Source organism: Anastrepha obliqua, chromosome 5 (assembly GCF_027943255.1).
Source record: "Anastrepha obliqua isolate idAnaObli1 chromosome 5, idAnaObli1_1.0, whole genome shotgun sequence".
In the NCBI taxonomy this organism is placed as follows: domain Eukaryota; kingdom Metazoa; phylum Arthropoda; class Insecta; order Diptera; family Tephritidae; genus Anastrepha; species Anastrepha obliqua.
The window spans coordinates 86642032-86662259 of NC_072896.1; the positions used below are offsets into that span (position 1 = coordinate 86642032).

General features: G+C 35.7%; 1 protein-coding gene across 1 annotated transcript; it reads right to left on the reverse strand.

Annotated features, from left to right (window-relative positions):
* Positions 1–1225: 1225 nt before the first annotated feature.
* Positions 1226–19947, reverse strand: LOC129247964 (V-type proton ATPase 116 kDa subunit a1-like). The gene is made up of 6 exons (XM_054887349.1): positions 19878–19947; positions 11652–11876; positions 7407–9290; positions 2901–3150; positions 2643–2832; positions 1226–1319 (listed from the first exon to the last, which is right to left on the reverse strand). Exons 2-6 carry the CDS (start codon positions 11766–11768, stop codon positions 1226–1228), a joined length of 2535 nt encoding a protein of 844 aa, XP_054743324.1. The 5' UTR covers positions 11769–11876; positions 19878–19947.
* Positions 19948–20228: the final 281 nt, after the last annotated feature.

Below are 20228 nucleotides of genomic sequence, written 5' to 3' on the forward strand. Positions count from 1 at the left end.
ACTGCAAAGTGTTTTGTCATAAGAGAAGAAAAAACTTTCTACTAAAACTTCAAAGGAAAGATGTCAAGTGGATGGTCGGCATTATTACATGACACAATCCAAAGGGTCATCAAGAGTAGACCACCATTAGAATCATTGAGCTGCCGATTTGCCTGTTTTGTTTAGAGGAGCTGAATAGCACTAGGCATTTCTTCTTCGAGTGCCTTTGTAAGAGCAAGGCTACGAAGTTTGGGTTCCGATGTCACGAGAATGAGGAATATTCGTTCTCTCACAGTGGACAGTATTTTCAGATTTGCCAAATAATCTGAACAATTCTTACGGGACTAGCTACCTGGGTCTCTCCCTCTATTCTTTCTATCAGCCACTTGACTCCTTTCCTCCTTGACTAAGTGCAAGGGTAACTTGAGCATTAAATGCAATGGGCTTTAAGGTTGAGTGTTTTAGGAGTTACCAAATCTCTCAGTGCTTCTTGGCTCGACTTTTCGAATTATAAAATTATATTTTGAAGTGCTGCTAAATATCTTTACTGTGAATATTTTTTGTTTGGAGTTTTGGTTTTTGTTTAAATATTTTCATTTTAAAATTTTTCATGTCAAAAAGTGCGCTAAATAATATAGCACAGAGACTTATTCAAGAGTTTATTCAACTTATTTTTGTCTCTTTTTATTTCAATTTTTTTTTTTGTAGAAATATAGGTCATTCTCCCAAGAATGTCATATAAATCCAAGTTTTCAATTTTGTGCAAATTCTAAGAAAAATTCATCCAATTTTCAAATTTGCTAAACAGAATTTTTGGAAGCATTTGGTATATACAGAAATGTAGCCTATTGGATTTTTATAAATTAAATTAGCGGTTTGAAGTGGCTCAAAAATTGCGCTGATTTTTGTAATTCTTTTCTGGCTCGGGAAATTTTTTTATGGTGAAGCAAACATCCAACTCCTTCCATTTAAAAATATTTACAGCATTCCTTATGCGGCGAAAATGCAATTTGACGATAAATCTTACCTCTTGGTAACACTGCAGATATTTCAATAATCAATAACAGTGGCTCTTGTACCACATGATTTTAACCCAATTTAGACAATTTCTCCAGCGTGCTTTACTTCAAGGAGAAATTTTGTGAATTTTCCAACAGAAGTTGGATTTCGATTTCTTTTCGGATTTATTTATAAATATTTAAATATTATACAAATTCGTGGTCTCAAAAGTATTGAAATTTCTCCATTAGTCCTCATTTGTGCTGTTCAGTATGGCTTTGAACGAAAAGGGTTGGAACGCATAACCCAAGCCATCGTAAAATTTGCTCATGAATTCGACCCTGAAACAAAAAAAAACTGTTTAATTAAACAAAAAAAATTGTCTTCTAACAAATTAAGTGAGATTTAGCAAAAGTTATATTTAGAATTCTTATTTAAGGATATAATAAACAATAAGTTGTGAATCTAAACTGGATAATAAAAAAAAAATGGAACGAAAAAGTTGCTGATCTGCATGGGACTCATGCCCCCACATACATGTACTACTTATACAGGGTGCTCTGCTGTCATCTAACGAACAGTTGAAGGCAAGATTCTGTGGAAAAATATACCTAAAAGTTGGAATCCAACACGAACGCGCTAGGAATGGCGCCTCACTACGAATTCCTGTTTGAGGCCCTCTCCTCATTTGAAATTTTGTTTTTTGGGTGAGTTTTAAAAGCGTGTAAAACAGAAAGAAGAAGAGTAGTTTTATTTTTGTTTTTAGTATTTTATTTCTTGATCTATTATTAAAAAATGAATTTTTGCTTTGGCCATACGAGGTTCGTTCTACCGGTGCCGGTTCTACCAAACCGATTTTGATGAAATTAAATATAAATGACGTAGATTAATGTCGTTATCGTTTGAGCTACGATCGATCATTCGGAGAAAAAATTTGTAGTATTTTTTAGTCAAAAAAAGTGTCAAAAAACGGTTTTTCGTCTTTGAACGTCTGCCATTTTGACATTTTTTTTAAAGATCGTAGTTCACGAGATAACGACATTCATGCGGAATAATAACCTTTTTGCCTTTTTTATTCCAGACACTTGTGAGTCCCGGAAGCTGTATCACCAGCTAAATATCTCTTTTTAGAAGACCATTTTTTGAAGGTTGACAACTTTTTGAATGAACCTCGTATGACCAAAAATATTTTTTATTTTTTAACAATAGATCAGGAAATAAAATACCAGAAGCAAAAATAAAAAATCTATTTTCGCCTCCGTTTTACACTATTTTAAAGGAACAACCGAAAAACACTATTTCAAATCAGGCGAGGGCCTTCAAAAATACTATATTTTTTATGTAGAAGTCCTATGCATACAAGCAAGTACAAAAAAAGGAAAAATCTGTTACGTTGTTTATTGAGTTAACTGAAGTGTTAATCTGCAACTACTCTGGCATTTATCGATAGTGGGCTATCTAATCTTAAGAACAGTTAAAGGTCTTTGACTTTATAAACTAAATTTCTGACATACTTCTCACTGTTATTATTTACTCTTACTGTCAAAGTCCAAAATATCTATGCTTCATATAACAAACACTAGGTGGCCCCTTTCGATACTGTATGAAAGCCTATAAGGAAAACGCTAACATCTAAAAAATAAAAAAAAATTTTAATTACTCACCAATGCAATCGTAGCGTATGTAAAAATGCTGACAATCCTTCTATAACAACGAGAATGGCGACTGTGAAAAATGCCCATGGGGCAAAGATAATGTAAAGGACAATTCCAAAACATGGCATCGGAAGAGAGACCAACGTTTGCAGAAGAAAGGCTTTTTGAAGTACCATTTGCCATAGAACCTCTGACAACTCTGTTTTAAAGAAATGCAAAAATAACATCAAAGCCACTTCCTGAATGCGTGAAGCAAAAGAAACTTACGCGCATGCGCCAACGATAATGCCCACAAACGAAGATAGGAGGCTGTATGTGAGATAGTACTCAACACATATTCGATAGTGTGGATGGCTTGCTTAATGTAGACTTCACCCATCGGCTCCTCAGCAGCGCCATGCGCGCCATGTGCGCCAGCAGCTGGTTTAGGTGCTGTGTTCGCTGTTGATGTACTACCATTTGCTGTTGTTGTAGTGCCATTTGCTGTTGTTGCAGTGTCATTTGCTGTTGGTGCTTTCTGTGTAACGGAAATTAATTAAATTATTTATTTGAATAATTATAAAGGATCAAGAAAAAGCAGTGTTAATATGTGAGTTTTGGGTCAGGCAAGTATAAAAATATTAAAAAATGAATAATGGAAAATAAGGAATTTTAGACATTAATAAAAATAAAAGTCATAAAGTTATAGAAACTATCATATATAGTATGAAAGGCCAAATTATATACAAAAATTTGAAATTATTGTATAAATATAAAAAAATTGAAACTTTGAAATCATAAAAAATGAAGAAATATAGAAAATATTAAATAAAAAAATATCATATAAAAGTTTTTCCAATAAGAGGAGGTATTTTGATAAAAGATCAATGTGTGCTTATGTGGCACGTAGCGCCGTCTAGTTGAACATAAAAGTTGTCCAGATCGATCCATCAAGCCATCCAATTCCGGCCATAAAAAATCGTTAATCATCTCCCGATAGCGCAATCCATTCACCCTAACTGTTGCTCCAGCTTCATTTTCGAAAAAGTGAGGTCCAATGACTCTGCTGGACCATATCAATAACATAACAATATCTTTTGGATTTTCTGAGCCGCAGATACTACAATTTTGCTTGTTGACGAAGCCACCGAAGTGGAAATGGGCCTCATCACTCAAGATGATGTTTCGATGGAATCCCAGATCATTTTCATGCATTTCAACGACCCAAACAGCAAAGACACGACGTTGTTGGTGATCGGCCGGCTTGAGTTCTTGTGTTAACTGGACTTTATAAGCCTTAAGACCCAAATCTTTATGCAAAATACGGTGTAATGACGTATGTGGAATGCCTAATTCCAAAGAACGACGAGGAATGGATAAACCTAGGTTTTCTTCAACACTTTCGACTACAACAGCAATATTGTCGGCTATTCTTGAGCGACGTGCACGGGGTTAATTCTTCACATCACACACTTGTCCCAACAGCTCGAATTTGATCACCAATTTCTGTTCGAGTTTTACGAACTTTGTAGAGAATTTTAATAATTTCAGTGCGATGTTTAGGCGTTGATCTTTCCATTTTTATTAATAGCGTATTTTCAACTTGTCAAAGATCAAAAAATAACAGCTTCAAAAGTGGCATCTACCGAAATAGCGGGCTTTTCAAAATAACACCTGTTATTAGAAAATCCTTTAGAAGATAATAAATTTTAAATACAAATAGTACAAAAAATATGACATAAAATATTAATGAAGTGAAAAATATGTGTTTATAAAATATCAGATTCAGCTAAATATCTAGGAGTTATTCTAGATAGGAAGTTGAGTTGGAAATTGAACATTGAAAACTGATGTAAAAAAGCTTTCATAGCTCTTTATACTTGTAAGAAAGCTATAAGCAAAACCTGGGGTTTTTCACCTCGGATCATTTATTGGATATATACCTCGATCATCAAACCGATACTCTTCTACGGTGTGGTTGTATGGTGGACAGCACTCGAAAAACGGTGTAGAGTAGCCACAATTGATCGAGTCCAAAGAACAGCCTGCCTCCTGATAACAGGATGCTTAAGTACAACACCTACTAAGGCTCTAAACACGTTGCTTCACTTGTTCCCTATCGATCTGGCTGGCAAAGCGATTGCAGCGAAAGCAGCGAGACGCATGAATGCTATATATAATGGAATAAGTATCTTGGCCATTCGGCCATACTGAACAGGAACACTGATATCTCTTCCGACATAGACTATCATGTAAGTCTTCCATCACCTCCCTTGCTATTCTCCTGTTCACTCCCAACTAGGGAAGAATGGAAGACAAATCTAACCGAAATCGATGGCCCTCTGATTATATATACAGATGGTTCAAAGCAAGACGGCAAAGTGGGATTTGGAATCTTTTCCAATTCCCCTCACATCAATCTATCATTTAGATTACCCGACTACTGTAGTGTATTTCAAGCGGAAATATGCGCTATCTGGTAGGCTGCGAAAACTCTCTTAGAAAATAGAATATCACTAGAGGATATCCGCTTTTTCACCGACAGTCAAGCGGCCGTTCGAGCACTCAGCTCCTCTTATACCCACTCAGATGTGGTTCGATCCTGTCTCTTATCTCTTAACGAGATAAGTGTTCAGAATTCTGTCCAAGTTATCTGGATACCGGGTCACAGTGGATTCGAAGGAAACTGCAAAGCTGATGAGCTCGCGAGAGCTGGAGCTGCACAATCAAATGTTAGTAACTTACCCGCAATCCACATTCCACTCTCAACATGTAAAATGCTCATTGATCGAGAATTTCACAGCATTGCTGATTGGAGGTGGCGAGTGGAAACTACTTGCGTTACGACCAGACAAATCTGGACATCCTACAATCTGAAACTGACAAAAACCCTTACAAGTCTTTCGAAACACGAACTAAGGCATATAATATCTCTTATCACCGGCCACTGCCTTTCGGGCACTCACGCACGTCGGCTCGGGGTTCCTCAAAACGACCTGTGCAGATACTGCAAGGACGAATATGAGGAAGTATCGAGCAGACATTTGCTGTGCAGTTGTCCTGGTCTAGCCAGAAGTCGACTCGCTCTTCTAGGCTCTCCAACAATTGACAATCTGTCAGTACTCTCGAACCTGAAAATCGAATCTCTCATCAAATTCTCGAAACGAATTAATATCTTTGACCAAAATCTACAATAAAAATCTCGGTTAGGTGGGGAAATCATATAACATAATGAGCTCTAGGGCAACACAACGGACCCAACTTGTGGTCTATGTGGCACTCCGATGCGGGGCCACCCTTAAACCAACCAACCAACTATAATATGAAATAGTAAATAAATAAATAATATAGAAAATATGAAATTAAAAAAAGTGTAATAATATAGAAGACATTAAATTTTAAGAACAATAAAATATGGCATTATAAAATATTAAAAAATAAGAATTAAATATTAAAAATATTAAAACTATAAATTATAATAAAATTATAAATTATAATATAATAAAACTATAAATAAATTAACAAAATAAAAAATATGAAATTACAAAAAAAGGATTCAAAAATTTGAAATAACACAAATTAAAAAATGGAAAATTTGAAATCATAAAAAATAAATATATAATAATAAAAAGAATCCTTTTATAAAAAAATTACAAAAATATGAAATCATAAATAAATAGTTAATATAAAAAATATAAAATTAGAAAAAAATAATATTGAGGACATAAAACTAAAAAAAATAAATAATACAAACAAATTTAACTTAATAAAATACTAAAGAATTACAAAATATAAAATTCTAAACATAGAAAAGATGAAATTATAAGAAATAAATAATTCAAAAATAATGATTAGAAATTATATAAAATAAAAAATATGGAATTATAAATACTAAAGAATAGAAAATATGAAATTTAAAAAAAAATATAATGAAAAGAATGAAATAGTAAAACATGATGGAAAATGTGAAGTCATAAATAAATAAAAGATTTAGAAAATATAAAATTGAAAGATAAATAAATAATACAAAAAAATATTGTCCTATTTATGTAAAAATATTACACAAGAAAATTATGAAATTTTAAATATAGAATACACGAAAAGGAAAATAATATAGTTTAAGCAAATATGACATTATAAAATATTGAAGAAATAAAAAATATGTAATTGTAAATATAAAAAATATGAAAATATAAAAAATAAATAAATTAAAAAATACGAGATCACTTAAACCAAAATGTACTAATCCGAGATATTAAAAAAAAAATTTATAAAAATTAAATAATACAGAAAAAGCGAAACTTAAAAAAATAAATAATTAAAAAAGGAAATAATTTTAATATATTAAATAAAAAATGGAAAATATGAAGTTTTAAATAAATAAATAATGTTAAAGGAATCAAATTATAAAAAGAGTTATTGGAAATGTGGATTTATAAGAAATAAAAAAGATAAAAAATATGAAATTGTAAAAAATATTTAATATTAAAAAAAAAAATATTATAAAAAGTTAAAGAAATGGTTAATATGATATCATAAAATCATAAAAAGTGATATTACAATATAATATTAAAAATATAAAGTTTCAGGCTATAATGAAGTTTTTTTCACGAAGGTGATTGCTTCCACTACCTAAAATCACACAAATAGAGCTATAACAAAGCCTACGCCATACGATTACCATAAGAAAATGGCAAACCTTTCGATGACAATGCCATACTTGACATATTCACTTTCATGATTCCATAACTAAACATTTAAGTAGCAACCCTCGCACGCACAAAGCCAACCTACCATTCTTTTACTGCGCTTATACGCCTCCAGCAACGGAGTACCCAACAACATCCATGGTATGCAAATGACTGCTGCCACCACCAGCACTAACTGTATGGTTTCTTGCGCCTCAAACATATACTCCTTGCAACCATCCTGTGGCTCATTGTGTCCGAAAAGCAGCATATTGATGAACAATATGAGAATGGAGGGTGCACAACCAGGTGTTAGCGCCTGCTCGGTAGCTTTGGCGGAATAACGCACCCACTTGAAGAACATCAGGAATACCAGATAGCCGAATAGCAGGAGCAGAAAAAGCAGCTGTGGCAAGAATTCTAAGAAAATGCGTGCATACTTTTTGAAGTGCACGAAATTAACAAAAGACAATATAACGCCAAAAATCATGTGCACGAGCCCGAATATAATGGACATTTTCATTTTGTATGTATTCAAGAAAATGATTTTGTTGTCAGCCAATGCCCATACTGGATCCAGTCCATACGTATAGACGCCATCTAAATTGTTGGTAGGGTTCAATGTCAATTCTGAATTTGACCAAACAGTTGAGTTATCGTAATCTGTGTGCCATGCTGAGCCAAAAATGTTCATGGACTTGGAGAAGACATCATTGTAGACGAAGCCGGTATACATGGCAAACAAGCCCATAAGAAGTATAATGTAGCGACCCGAAAAGAATATATTAAATATTTCACCCTTGCGCTTGCACAGCTTCTTTTCATTCCAAGTCATATAGAAACCAACAAGTAACACTATGATGCCATGCCCTAAGTCGCCAAACATCACCGCAAACAAAAAGGGAAATGTAATGCAAGTGTAGAGAGCCGGATTAACCTCGCGATAAGAGCACAAACCGTAGGCGTCAATGAGGTTCTGGAAGCCGCGTGTAAACTTATTCGTTCTATTGTATGTTGGCGGTTGTTCGTTGGTCTCGATCACATTTAGAAAAGAGGTAATGGTGCTGTTTACTTTTGACGAACCCCTAGCCAGCGCGTCACGCACAACTGGCAAATCGTATACCGGCACCCAACCTTCACCGATCAAACAGTTGTTGCTCACATCCATGTTGAACAGATTCAGCGTGTGATAGATGGCTTTCATCTTCGTAATCATTATTATCCAACTGGGTAAATTACGTGAGGCTGCAACCAACACGCGACTACGATGATCCTCGGTCTGACTAAGAACCAGTTTTAAATCTTCCAAGCGCACTTGAACCTGCTTTATCATTTCCTGTCGTTCCGCATAGGAGCTGGGACAGGGATAGAGTGCGGCATGATAGCCAGCACAAACCTTTTTAATGCGTTGTTTGAGTTGATCGCCTTGGAAGAAGGCGACAAAGATGGTTTTAATTGTCGGTGTGTGCGTTTCCATATCGATCAATGGTTCGCTGAGATCGCTACGCTTCAGAAATACATTGCCATGCGAAATGCGCCACAGCATGCGTTCGAATGAGAAGAATCGCTCCAAGTTGATGATGCCGGCAACGAAGCCCAGCTCGCCGCGTTGCTGGCCGGGCAGCGGCGGTGCGTACTCTGCGGCATCTGAGAAACGATGTGCATTCATATTGATGACTTCCGTGTCGGAGAAGAAATCATCCGCATTCTCAAGCACGGACTTTAGTTCGAGCATTCCTTGCTGATTCGCATGCAAACCAATATTGTTGCCGGCAAGTTCACGTATTTCCATTTCAATCGCCTCCAGTTGTGCTTCCAGGTCAATGATTTCGCGCGGATATGGTGGTTGCGGTTCGTCTAGCACTTCGGGCATTTTAATGTCATCTTTGCGTAGCTCATTTTCGATGTAACGTATTTTACGCTCCAATTCGTCACAACGTTTGACCTCTGTAACGAACTTACGTTGAAAAGCACTGACTTGCGCATTTAGCTGGAAAGAAAATAAAAATGGAAACAAAATAATGTTGGATGACTACCTACTCGTAAAGATGAAAATGGTGAGCGCAACAATTCTTAATGGTAGTAGAAAAGGTGAGTAAACCACAAAAATGTTTGTTGCTTGACAACTCGCAATGTTGGTGAGTTAAGGGGTTAGGCTACTGCAAAAATTTCAAAAATATGTTGTTTTTTTATTAGAGGCTCTATTACCTTAAAATGACATCTCTGAAGAAAAGAGTGTGAAAAGTGTGTATTATTTCTATTTTGAATCTTGGCAGAGTTTTAGCGAAACGCGATTTTATCGAAAATATATTTTTCATGAAATTTTGTCGTGGTTTTATTGGAAATACAGGCTTTTTCGAAATTTTAAAATTTTCTAAAAAAAAATTTAATTTTTAATTTTAAGATTTTTGAAAAATATTCTTTATTTTACATATCATAAACTGTATACATATATTGTTTTAACTAGTATCAAAAATGGCTTTTGCACAATCTTTTTGAAATAAGTGCTGCTTTGTGTTTTCTTTTTTTTTTCTTCTAATGGGCTCTTGAACAAAATATTTTTTTTTAATACACAAATGGATAACTTTAGAAGTACTTTAAAAATTTAAATTTTTTTTTGGAAATTTTTTTTTTCAAACTTTGAAATTTTTGTAAGCAAAACTCAGTCAAGCAGAATCAGAAAACAAATATTCTTTAAAAAAAATATTAACTGCATATTAATAAAAAAAATAGATGCACAGCTTAGGATATGTAAAATTTGTAAGCCTTTTTTTTAATTTTGAAATTTCTTTTTAAGCAACGTCTCGAAAATTTCTTCAGTACTTCCAAAGCTATTCATATGAAGTACAGTGCACTCGCGATAACTCGAACTAATTAAAACAGGCGCTGTTCGATTTATCGAATTTGTTCGACTTATCAATTGAGTGTGCTATGTTAAAAAAACAGTCATCGATATCGATTTTTTTCAATTAAATTTATTTATTTATTTACATATGGATATGAACATGAATATGTTTAAAATAATTAATTCGTTTCAATATTTTTCATCAAATATATGGCAGTCTTTGTGTCAGTTACACAAAAAAAGTCAGCTTTAACAGAAAAGTTAGGCCGAAAAGAAAGTTGTAATGTGTGTTTGTCTTTTCTTGCCTGCAGCAATGTTGAATATGACTTTTTCACGCAGCACTTGAAGAGTGTTAACCTTTGCGGGGCTTACTTGTTCAGTTGTGGCCCACTGAATTACCTTATTGATTGAGCTAACTGCCTCCTCAGATGATATCCGCTTACATGTCTCAGTTGTGTTGTTAAACTCAGACTCAGAATCACTAGTTTCAATTATTACTTCTGTGTCGGTAAATTCGGCACCATCATTCCATTTGTTAACATCATAAAGCGTAAATTCGACCTGTAAATTATGTTTTTCATGTTATGTTCTTTCAAGATGAGTCCACTTATTGGGTAATTATTTTTTCTTTGGGACAGAAACCATTTGTATAAAGCGGCTTTCATTTTAGGAAACTCAGAAGCTTTTAAAGTTCTCCTCTTCCCAGGACCCAAAAACGTGTTGTTTACTGCTTTTAAAATTGCCTTGTCTTTCTTTTTTATAAGACTTATGGTGGACTTGGCTACCCCATATTCCTTCGCTAGAGAAGTAACACTACATCCACGTTTAATTTTGTTAAGGACTTCAGCCCTCTCTTTTAATGTTAAACACTTCAACCTTTTACGATCCATTACTCACATGCACTGATACACTACAAATGACAAATTTAAAGCAATTTGGTCAATGCAAGATGTTGTTCCCAGAAAACTAACGGGATATTAACGCCGAAATATTCATATGGACAATACACTAGTATACATATAATTTATATACATATACTATTACATATGTATGTATGTACAAAATGTACATGTTTGAAAAGAATGTGTGTATAAATAAATTTGTTTTTTTGTTCGAGTTATAGCGCTTTAATATTGTTCGAGTTACAAACTAGTCAATAGGGAAAAAAATGTGTTCGAGTTAGCACGTCGTTCGACTTAGCGGCTATTCGAGTTACCGCGAGTGCACTGTATTTAAAAACAAATGTTCAGGAGCCCACAAAAAAAGAACAATTTGTTTGCCGAAAAAAAACTTAACTATTTTTTATTTTATAAAGGACAAAAAAAAAAGCAATTTATGATATGGAAAATAATTAACCTTGTACAAAATTCACTATTATTTCATTGTCCCACCGAAAAGCGACCGCAAAACATGCGTATTTTTTACGCCTAACCCCTTAGTTTGAATATTTGTATGTATGTGTGTGTGGTACACTTGTTGTTATTGTTGAGCGACACATTGACTTACATCACGAAATTGCACACAACCACTTTCGCCCAGTTCGGCCAGAGAGGAGTACGCCGCTTCCGGTTGTATAAACATTTGGCACAAGGCCATCGATTCACTGCGGAACATATCACCCATGTTGACGCTTCATTTACGTTTGAAAGGTTACCCAGATTGTCAAATGCCAATGTTGCTTTCGTGCAATGTGCATACAATATGCGTGAATGTATGTATGTATATTTATGGCTGAAAAATGAAAGCAAAAAAAAAATATAAAAGTATGATTTGGAATCTCGTTGTGCAAAAATGTGGAAATTCTCAATCGATAGTCTATAAGCACATGCACATGTTTGCATGTTTCTATGTGTAAGTGTGTACAGCATCTTTAGGCGCGAGTTATGTTCAGCACACACTGGTGTTGTGCTACATCGCATTCTTGCATTCACGTGTGAGGACAAGTTAAATGAAAGCAAAACTATGAAATTAAGGAATTGAAATAAGGAATTTCTTGAAAGTGGCAGTTATAAAATAGTCCGTTGTGCCAATTGTTTGCAAGATTTGCTCTATAAAATTTGATGATTGATATTTTTTTCATAATATTATCTATTTTTCTAATTTCATGTATTCAATAACATTTCACATTATTTTGCCTTTCCTCTTCCATTTTTTTTTGATATACGATATACCACAGCTACCGCGATGATTACAGTTTTTGTAATATTTCTTGTATATTTTGAAATGCACACCGATAAGAGCCCACGGACATTTGACAATTTATCCGCTTCGTCAAAGAAAATGAACGGAGTTCACGATTGCAAACGGATAAATTTACTTTCATATTAAATATTTGGCAATCATTCATTGAAAATCGCCAAAATTGCCACGCACCGGAACGAAAAAAATATCACGACCCATGAACAATTTTTCCTTCCAAAGCGAGATTCCGATTCACGCAGTACATGCCAACCAAACCCAAGAAGTTTCAAATAAAATTTTGGTTGGCATCTGATCTAAAAAGTAAGTTTTTATCAATGGACTCCCGTATTTGGGAAATGGCGAAAGAAGACAGTCCACAATTCCCTTGAGCGAGTTTGTTGTCCTAAAATTAATTGAACCATTTGTTGGTGCGGGAAGAAATGTAACAACTGATAACTTTTTTACCTAAAATAACTGGCATAAAAATTATTAGAAAAACGGACTACTTTAGTTGAAACAATTCGTAGTAATAAAAGAGAATTGCCGAAACTGGCTAAGCAAAAATAACTGGCTAACGAAACAACCGGCGAAAATATATCGAGAACTATATTAATTTTTTGTTTCAATTAGCAAAATAACTTTCCACAGAGTATAAAGATCCATCTGAACAGAGAGAAGTTTCCTTCCAATCTGCCAATTCATTCTTTGCCAACAAGCCATTTAATGTCGACGTGTCACAGTATTTCTTATAATTGAAAAAATTAAGTATCATACAGTGATTGCAATTTAATTTTTGGAAGCTTTAAAAGCAAAGGAATATTGTGAACGAATTTCGAAAGTGTGACTGAAATAGATTTAGTAGAAGCCCTAGGCATCTCATTGGGCAGCGTAAGCAATATTTTGATTGAAGTATTGGGTTCCGGAAAGCTGTGTGCGCAATGAATGTTGTCTGCCGAGAACCGACTGTTCAGTAGAAATGAAACATTTTTTATCAATAGGTATTTCATACCCGGGATTTCCTACCGAATGGTAGTCACGCCACAACCCATTCGCTAAATGAGTTAAATAACAAATTGAATGAGAATTTATTATATGGTATATCTAAAGAACATCAATCGTTCAATGGCCTCACCAGACCTCGACGCGCACTAAGCAGCAATACAGAAGGAATACAAGGGTTTCTTAACATATTGGCGCGTATTTTTCACTGCTCAAATATGACAATTTTATTAATAATTCGAATGGAGATGAGCCTAGTCTTTGACGATGAATTTTTCCGCAAAACCATCCAGGCTTTAGTGGCTGAAAACAACGAATTTCTGGCGTTCAAAGCATACATTTTTGCAACAATGATAGATAGCTTAAAAGCTAAATTTTATATAAAACTCGTAATTTGATGGTTGCAGCTGACCAGCTTCACTTTCCTACTGAACTGTCGGCAAGAACGAGCGCTGGTGTTTTTATGTCTTGCACGGAACCAGCGGAAAATTTTCAATTAACTATTTTACTTTCCGCTCTTTTAAATCGAGCGCCCTCTGAAGACTGAAAATGTCCCATAGATGATTTCCATGAAGTGACTGCATTATATTGATTATTTTAACACTGAATCGACAGAAGAAACTAATTCAATAGAAAATCTGCTAATTTATGATTCCGCTCTTTTAAGTTAATTTTTTCATGCCATGTTGTTGTTGCTGTTGAAGTGGTTGAATATTTCCATTGAAATACTCCTAATTAGTGACCGGAACCGTCTTATTACCACTGTCTCGTGTGATGGTGTCTTTTATTTTATGTTTTTTTTTTTTTGTTTATTTTTGTTTCCAAGTCAGATCCATTTAGTGAGGTCCAAGTATAACAGCAAATCGTTTATGTCGATGCCTGAGATCTCCTTAATTTGCTGTAGGAAAGGCTTACCGAAGGAGCGGAGTCGTGCCCTAACTAGCCCCGGGGACATTCACAGAAATAGTGGAAAAGACTTTCCTTCGCTCCTTCCGCTTGACATCTTCTGCAGATGGGATTGAAGGGGAGTGAAAGATTTAAGCTAAATCTTAACTCATTTGCTGGTTTATTGAAAAAATATGATTAAAAAAAGAAATTGGTACAATGCACAACTCGTTGGTCGCCCACTCCCCCGGTCGTATCTTTACTACCGCTGTTGGTCGATTACTGACCTTGGTAGTCAAAGTTGCCACCCTTACAGGAGGTTGAGTTTAGCTGCCTGATACCCTACTTGCCAATGACCTGTAAGGGTTGCAGTGATGCGTGAGATGTTTAGCCGAGAACATCCTAACAGGTGATTTGTCCTCTGGATTTTGTACGACGGCCATATGTTTTTTGTTGTAATACGTGTAGTTATTTGCTTCCATCTTCTTTAGGCAACAGCAAGATAGTGTGAAGCAATGGATGCTTTTAATGTGTTCAGTGGGGTGGAAACTGCCACCGCCTCTGCTATGTCTAGTGTCGAGCCTTTTCTTGCTAGCTCATCTGCTATCTCATGTTTCATATCATATGTTCCTATGACCAGGAACCCATATCAGAGTAATTTCAAGCCAATGACTAAACAATTAAAGCTCCTCTCTACACTGTAAGACCAGTTTCGATGAAATGGAGTTGGAGTCTAAGGCCTTTATAGCTGCTTGACTGTCTGAGAAGATAGCTACTCTTGCACCAACTTCCTTGCAGAGCTTTAGTGATTTTCATGTTGCTCTGATCGCTAAAAGATCTGCTCTGGAGCACGCTGGCATTGTCAGGAAGACGAATTGACTGAGGTAGGTTGAGTGGCTCCGAATGGAAGCCAGCTCCCACACCACAGTTGACATTAGAACCATCGGTATAGATTTCGATATCGTATTTTCCAATCACCTTCCCTTTCCCCCATTCGGTTCTTGGTGGAAAAGGTACCGTGAAGCTTTTCTTGAAGTTTAGTTCGGGGACTGTGTAGTCTGATCTGTTTTTGAGTAGCGAGGGTCCCTATAGGAGGATCTTGCTGTGACCATACGAGCTTGTTGATCAGCTTCCTATGTCTCTGAATCTCACCGCGCTGCAAGTAGCGATTGTTTTTATATGTAAATCTAATGGTAGCAGATGAATTAGTACATCGAGCGCTTCAGTAGGACTGATGCTAAGCGCGCTTGTAGTTAAGACACATGCAGTTCTTTGTATCTTGTTCAGCTTAGTTTTGTTGTATTTCCTTTCTGTTTCAAGCCACCAAACTAGTGCCGCATATGTTAATATTGGCCTTACAATGGCTGTGTAGAACCAATTGGATAGTTTTGGTTGGAGACCTCATTTTTTACCCAACATTCTCTAACACGTGTAAAGTGCTATATTCGCTTTCTTTACCCTGTACTCTACGTTGGACTTCCAGCTGAATTTGGGGTCTAGGATAGCATCTATGTATTTTGCCTGTTTAGTTTTGGGAGATTAAAGTTTGGTACCTTGGTTATCCTGGTGAATAGCATCAGTTCAGTTTTTCTGGGGTTTACATTTAAACTACAGTCCGTGGCCCAATTGCTGAGTAATACCAGAGCTCCTGCCATAATCTTACTGATTGTGTTTGGAAACATTCCTGAAACCATAAGCACTATGTCGTCCGCGTACGCCACTACTTTAATTCCCTTTCGGTTGAATTTGGTAAGGATGTTGTTAGCGACTAGTAACCACAGCAGAGGGGATAAGACTCCTCCCTGAGGGGTTCCCCTGTTGACAGAGCGATAGCAATAGAAAATCGCACTTTTTAATTAAGTAACCGCACGGTTTGTGATTTGTTAAAATTTTTTGTGAATTTGTAACACAAAATTTGTTTATAGTAAAATTTTTCAATGATCTCTTCAAACTAATTCCTTCACAGTTTTTCATTGAAAAAAAAAAAAAAAAACGTTTAGTAATTATTTTTAGTACCTGCAAGTATTCCGCTTGAATGTCCAACTTAAAGTTTACTGAGCCGCTACCTTCACCATTGGCCAGTTTATATATAATAATTTCTATATATAAAAGAGTATTCAATTTTACGTTACTACATTTACATAAAAATGCATTCAAACAAAATCGGTCACGCATTTTGTAAGGGGAATTTCTTGCGTAAATTTGACTAATTAATGACGACATACTCGGGATTTTCCATTCAGAAATTTTCCAAATGGTGGGAAATGAAGCAATTGAAGGCGGAATTTTTTATACTAGGCGCATGTTTTTAGTGAAATGTTATGTGTGCTAGTATAAAGATTGCATTTGCAATTTCAAGTGCGAGGTATACTCCAAATTTGTGCTATAATTTAAATATTAATTACTTTAGTTTAAATATTAATTACTTTTTTTTAAATTTTCTAAAGAATAACATCTATTTTTCTGTAAATTTTGAGAAATCTTCGTCAATTGAAAAACATAATTCCTTTGAGTCCTAACAGCTTTTAACTTTTTGGAGAGGGCGTGTTTTTATTAACTTTATTTTGCTAATTTTATAAAGGAAATGTATCAGGGTTTATACCAGGTGTTTTTTAAGAGCTTGAGAACTTCAAATTATAATATAGGGCAGAAATATTGTTGTCGATAAGCCCAATCAGCAAAAATGCAAAGTAAACGATGGCCAATTGGTACGTCGAGCTGCATGAGCTTTACGACGACATAGACATAGCGCAGCGAATAAAGATCCAGCGGCTACGTTGGCTGGGTCATGTCATCCGAATGGACACAAGCGCTCCGGCTCTGAAAGTATTCGATGCGGTACCAGCTGGTGGTAGCAGAGGAAGAGGAATACCTTTTCTGCGTTGGAAAGATCAGGTAGAGAAGCAGAGGCGTAGCGAGGGCGAGGCGAGTGAGGCGGCCGCCTCAGACCAAGAGGGCGCCGAAATCGTACGGATATAATATAGAACTTTTTTTCGTGGTGTTAAATTGTCACCTTGCCTCAGGCGCTGAAAAAGCTCGCTACACCTCTGTGGAGAAGGACTTGGCTTCACTTGTTGTGTCCAATTGGCATCGGTTAGCAAACGACTGGCACGCTTTGTTAAACTCGGCCAAAATCGCGTAAGCGGTTATCGCGCCAATTAAGAAGAAGAAAACTAATACGAGAACGAGAACAAGCTGCCAGGGCTTACAACTCGATAGTTTGATAAAATAGTCTGCGCTATTATTGGCAAATCATATCAAGTCTTAGTACTTGAGTTGTAGTCTGTAAGATTTTGTACGAGGGGTGCCTTTTATATGTCGGGATTTGGCAACCCTGGTGTTGCAATCTGGCAATCTGGAAACTGACAGCTGTATCGCAAAGTTTGACAATTTTTCGCTTTTACGTACTTAGAACGTTTTGAAATACCAGCGCTATTTGTGTTGTTTACAGTACCTTAAAAATTCATCTCGGTCTAAAAATGGAATTAAATCGTGAACATTTTCGTGCGATTATTTTTTACAACTTTCGACGTGGATTAACTCAGCAACATTGCATGGATGAACTTAATTCATTTTTTGGCGATGAAGCTCCATCAAGGACCAGTGTTTATCGATGGTATGGTGAATTCAATCGTGGTCGTAGTTCACTCCAAGACGAATTTCGTGAAGGTCGTCCAAAATCAGTTGTTGTTCCGAAAACCATTGATGCTGTGCGCGAACTGATATTGCAAGATCGTCATGTGACCTATGGTGAGATTGAGACAATCTTAGGCATTAGTGGGACCAGCATACATTCAATGTTGCATAAACATTTGACTGTCAAAAAAATTTGTTCGCGTTGGATCCCACACAATTTGTCAATCGCTCAAAAAAAGGCTCGTGTCGATTGGTCGAAGTAAATGCTCAAAAAATACGATCGCGGGGCTTCGAAACACGTCTATGACATCGTGACAGGTGATGAATCATGGATTTACGCGTATGAGCCCGAAAGTAAACAGCAGTCCACTGTATGGGTGTTTCAAGATGAGCCAAATCCAACAAAAGTTGTTCGCGCACGAAGCACTTCCAAGCAAATGGTAGCCTGTTTTTTCGGAAAAACTGGACATGTCGCAACCGTACCACTAGAACAACGCAGAACAGTAAATTCTGAGTGGTGCACAACCATTTGTTTGCCAGTTGTCTTCCAAGAAATTAGGAAAACCAATCGCCGAAGATGGATCACTCTTCACCAGGACAATGTGAGCTCTCACACATCGGCTCACACAACTGCATTTTTGAGCACCCAAAACATCGAATTAATGGGTCATCCGCCGTATAGTCCTGACTTGGCACCGAATGACTTCTTTTTATTCCGTACGTAAAAAACAAACTGAGAGGTCAACGTTTTTCGACACCTGAAGAAGCGGTTGCGGCATTCAGAATGCATGTTTTGGAGGTACCTCATTCAGAGTGGAAAAAGTGCCTCGACAATTGGTTCAAACGCATGCAAAAGTGTATAGATCTTCATGGAGAATGTTTTGAAAAACAATAAAGTGATTTTCGATGATTAAAATTTGTTTTTGTTCTCCAATCCCGACATATAAAAGGCACCCCTCGTAATCATAGAGTTAATAAATAAATGAATATAAATATATCTAAGCTATAACATCCGAAAAAGTTATAAAACCCAAGGCAACTAGGGGGCATGGGTATAAATACGCATACATTGTAAAGCGATATTTGTTTTGAGTACATGTGGGTTTGTGTGTATGTATGTATGTATGTGTGTTTGTGTGTATGTATGTATGTGTATTTGCATTATTGTTGTAGCTGCATACTGATATAAATAGATTACGCTATCAGCAAATTTAGCAAATTTTGCGTTATCAATCACTTGCTATACGTCACTACTGCGTTCCCACCTGTGCACACGACACACACCTACACACACATACATACATACAAACACAGGTATGTAAAAAGTGAATACTCGTAGCCATTCATTTGCAAAACACTTTGTTATCATATATCAATTAAGATAGGCATTATCGGAGCTTGTCGCAATTATGATAATTGCCATATCAACAGGTTAGAAAGGCATTAAAAACCGAATTCCATTTAATTATTTAATTTTATTTACAACACAACAAGCAAACGATGCAAAACAGATGAGTAAATAAGAAAAAAAGGAAAACATTTGTATGTGTGCATGTATTTGTGTTTATGTTAATATGCGGATTAAATAAAAATATTCAACCGTTTATGCTTCACATGCAAATTTATCTATCCAGGCGAAATTTTTGTAGAGTGACTGGGTGGGTTTACTATTCATACTCCATGCGGCGTTGTGTGCATGTAATTCAATTCACTTGCAGTTGTTATCGCTTTTTTTGTTGTAATTTGCATACACACGCACGTATGGTTATATACTTATGCATATCCAACAACTGTTTGCTCAAATTATTACACATTTGGAATTACATATTAATCAGCTCATTCATTTTGCCACGCATGACTGATTATTACGAGCAAGAAAAAAATATAATGAAAAGTAAAACAAATCGCATCACATTTCAACAAACACTCCAACGTATTTCAGCAGGCGTTTTCTAGGCTAATTTCACGTGTTAACTTAGCTTTTAATTACTTTACAAGGATTTGTTTTCATTAGTTTGTTCGCACACTTACTTTTAGGTTATTGTTTTTATGAAAACAAGTAAATATTATTGCGAAACGAACTGAACGCGTCGGTGTCCTAGCCACTTCTGTGTCATCTAACTGTATTTAATTGTTAAAATTGTAGTAGTCTACATGAATAATGCCCTAGGCGAGAGTTGCTCTAATCTCGAGTGCAATAACCATTAATATAATTTCGATAATTCAGTTCGATAATGGGCAATCAGTTTTTATTGTTAGTTAGTATCGGTTTACTAGCTATTATTTATAGATATAGGGTTCGTCAATAAGTGCGCCCTATTTCGAAACTAAGCTAAAAGTTTTGAGAGAGGATAATTTTTCCCTTAATTAAAGCAATGCAGT

What these genes read in the sequence shown, in the direction of transcription:
- LOC129247964 (XM_054887349.1), bottom strand. Translation starts at nt 11,768, where the DNA reads ATGGGTGATATGTTCCGCAGTGAATCGATGGCCTTGTGCCAAATGTTT. An exon ending in ATTATCGTTGGCGCATGCGC is followed by an intron (nt 2,833 to 2,900) that starts GTAAGTTTCTTT and finishes TCTTTAAAACAG; the next exon opens with AGTTGTCAGAGGTTCTATGG. An exon ending in CATACGCTACGATTGCATTG is followed by an intron (nt 1,320 to 2,642) that starts GTGAGTAATTAA and finishes TTTTTGTTTCAG; the next exon opens with GGTCGAATTCATGAGCAAAT.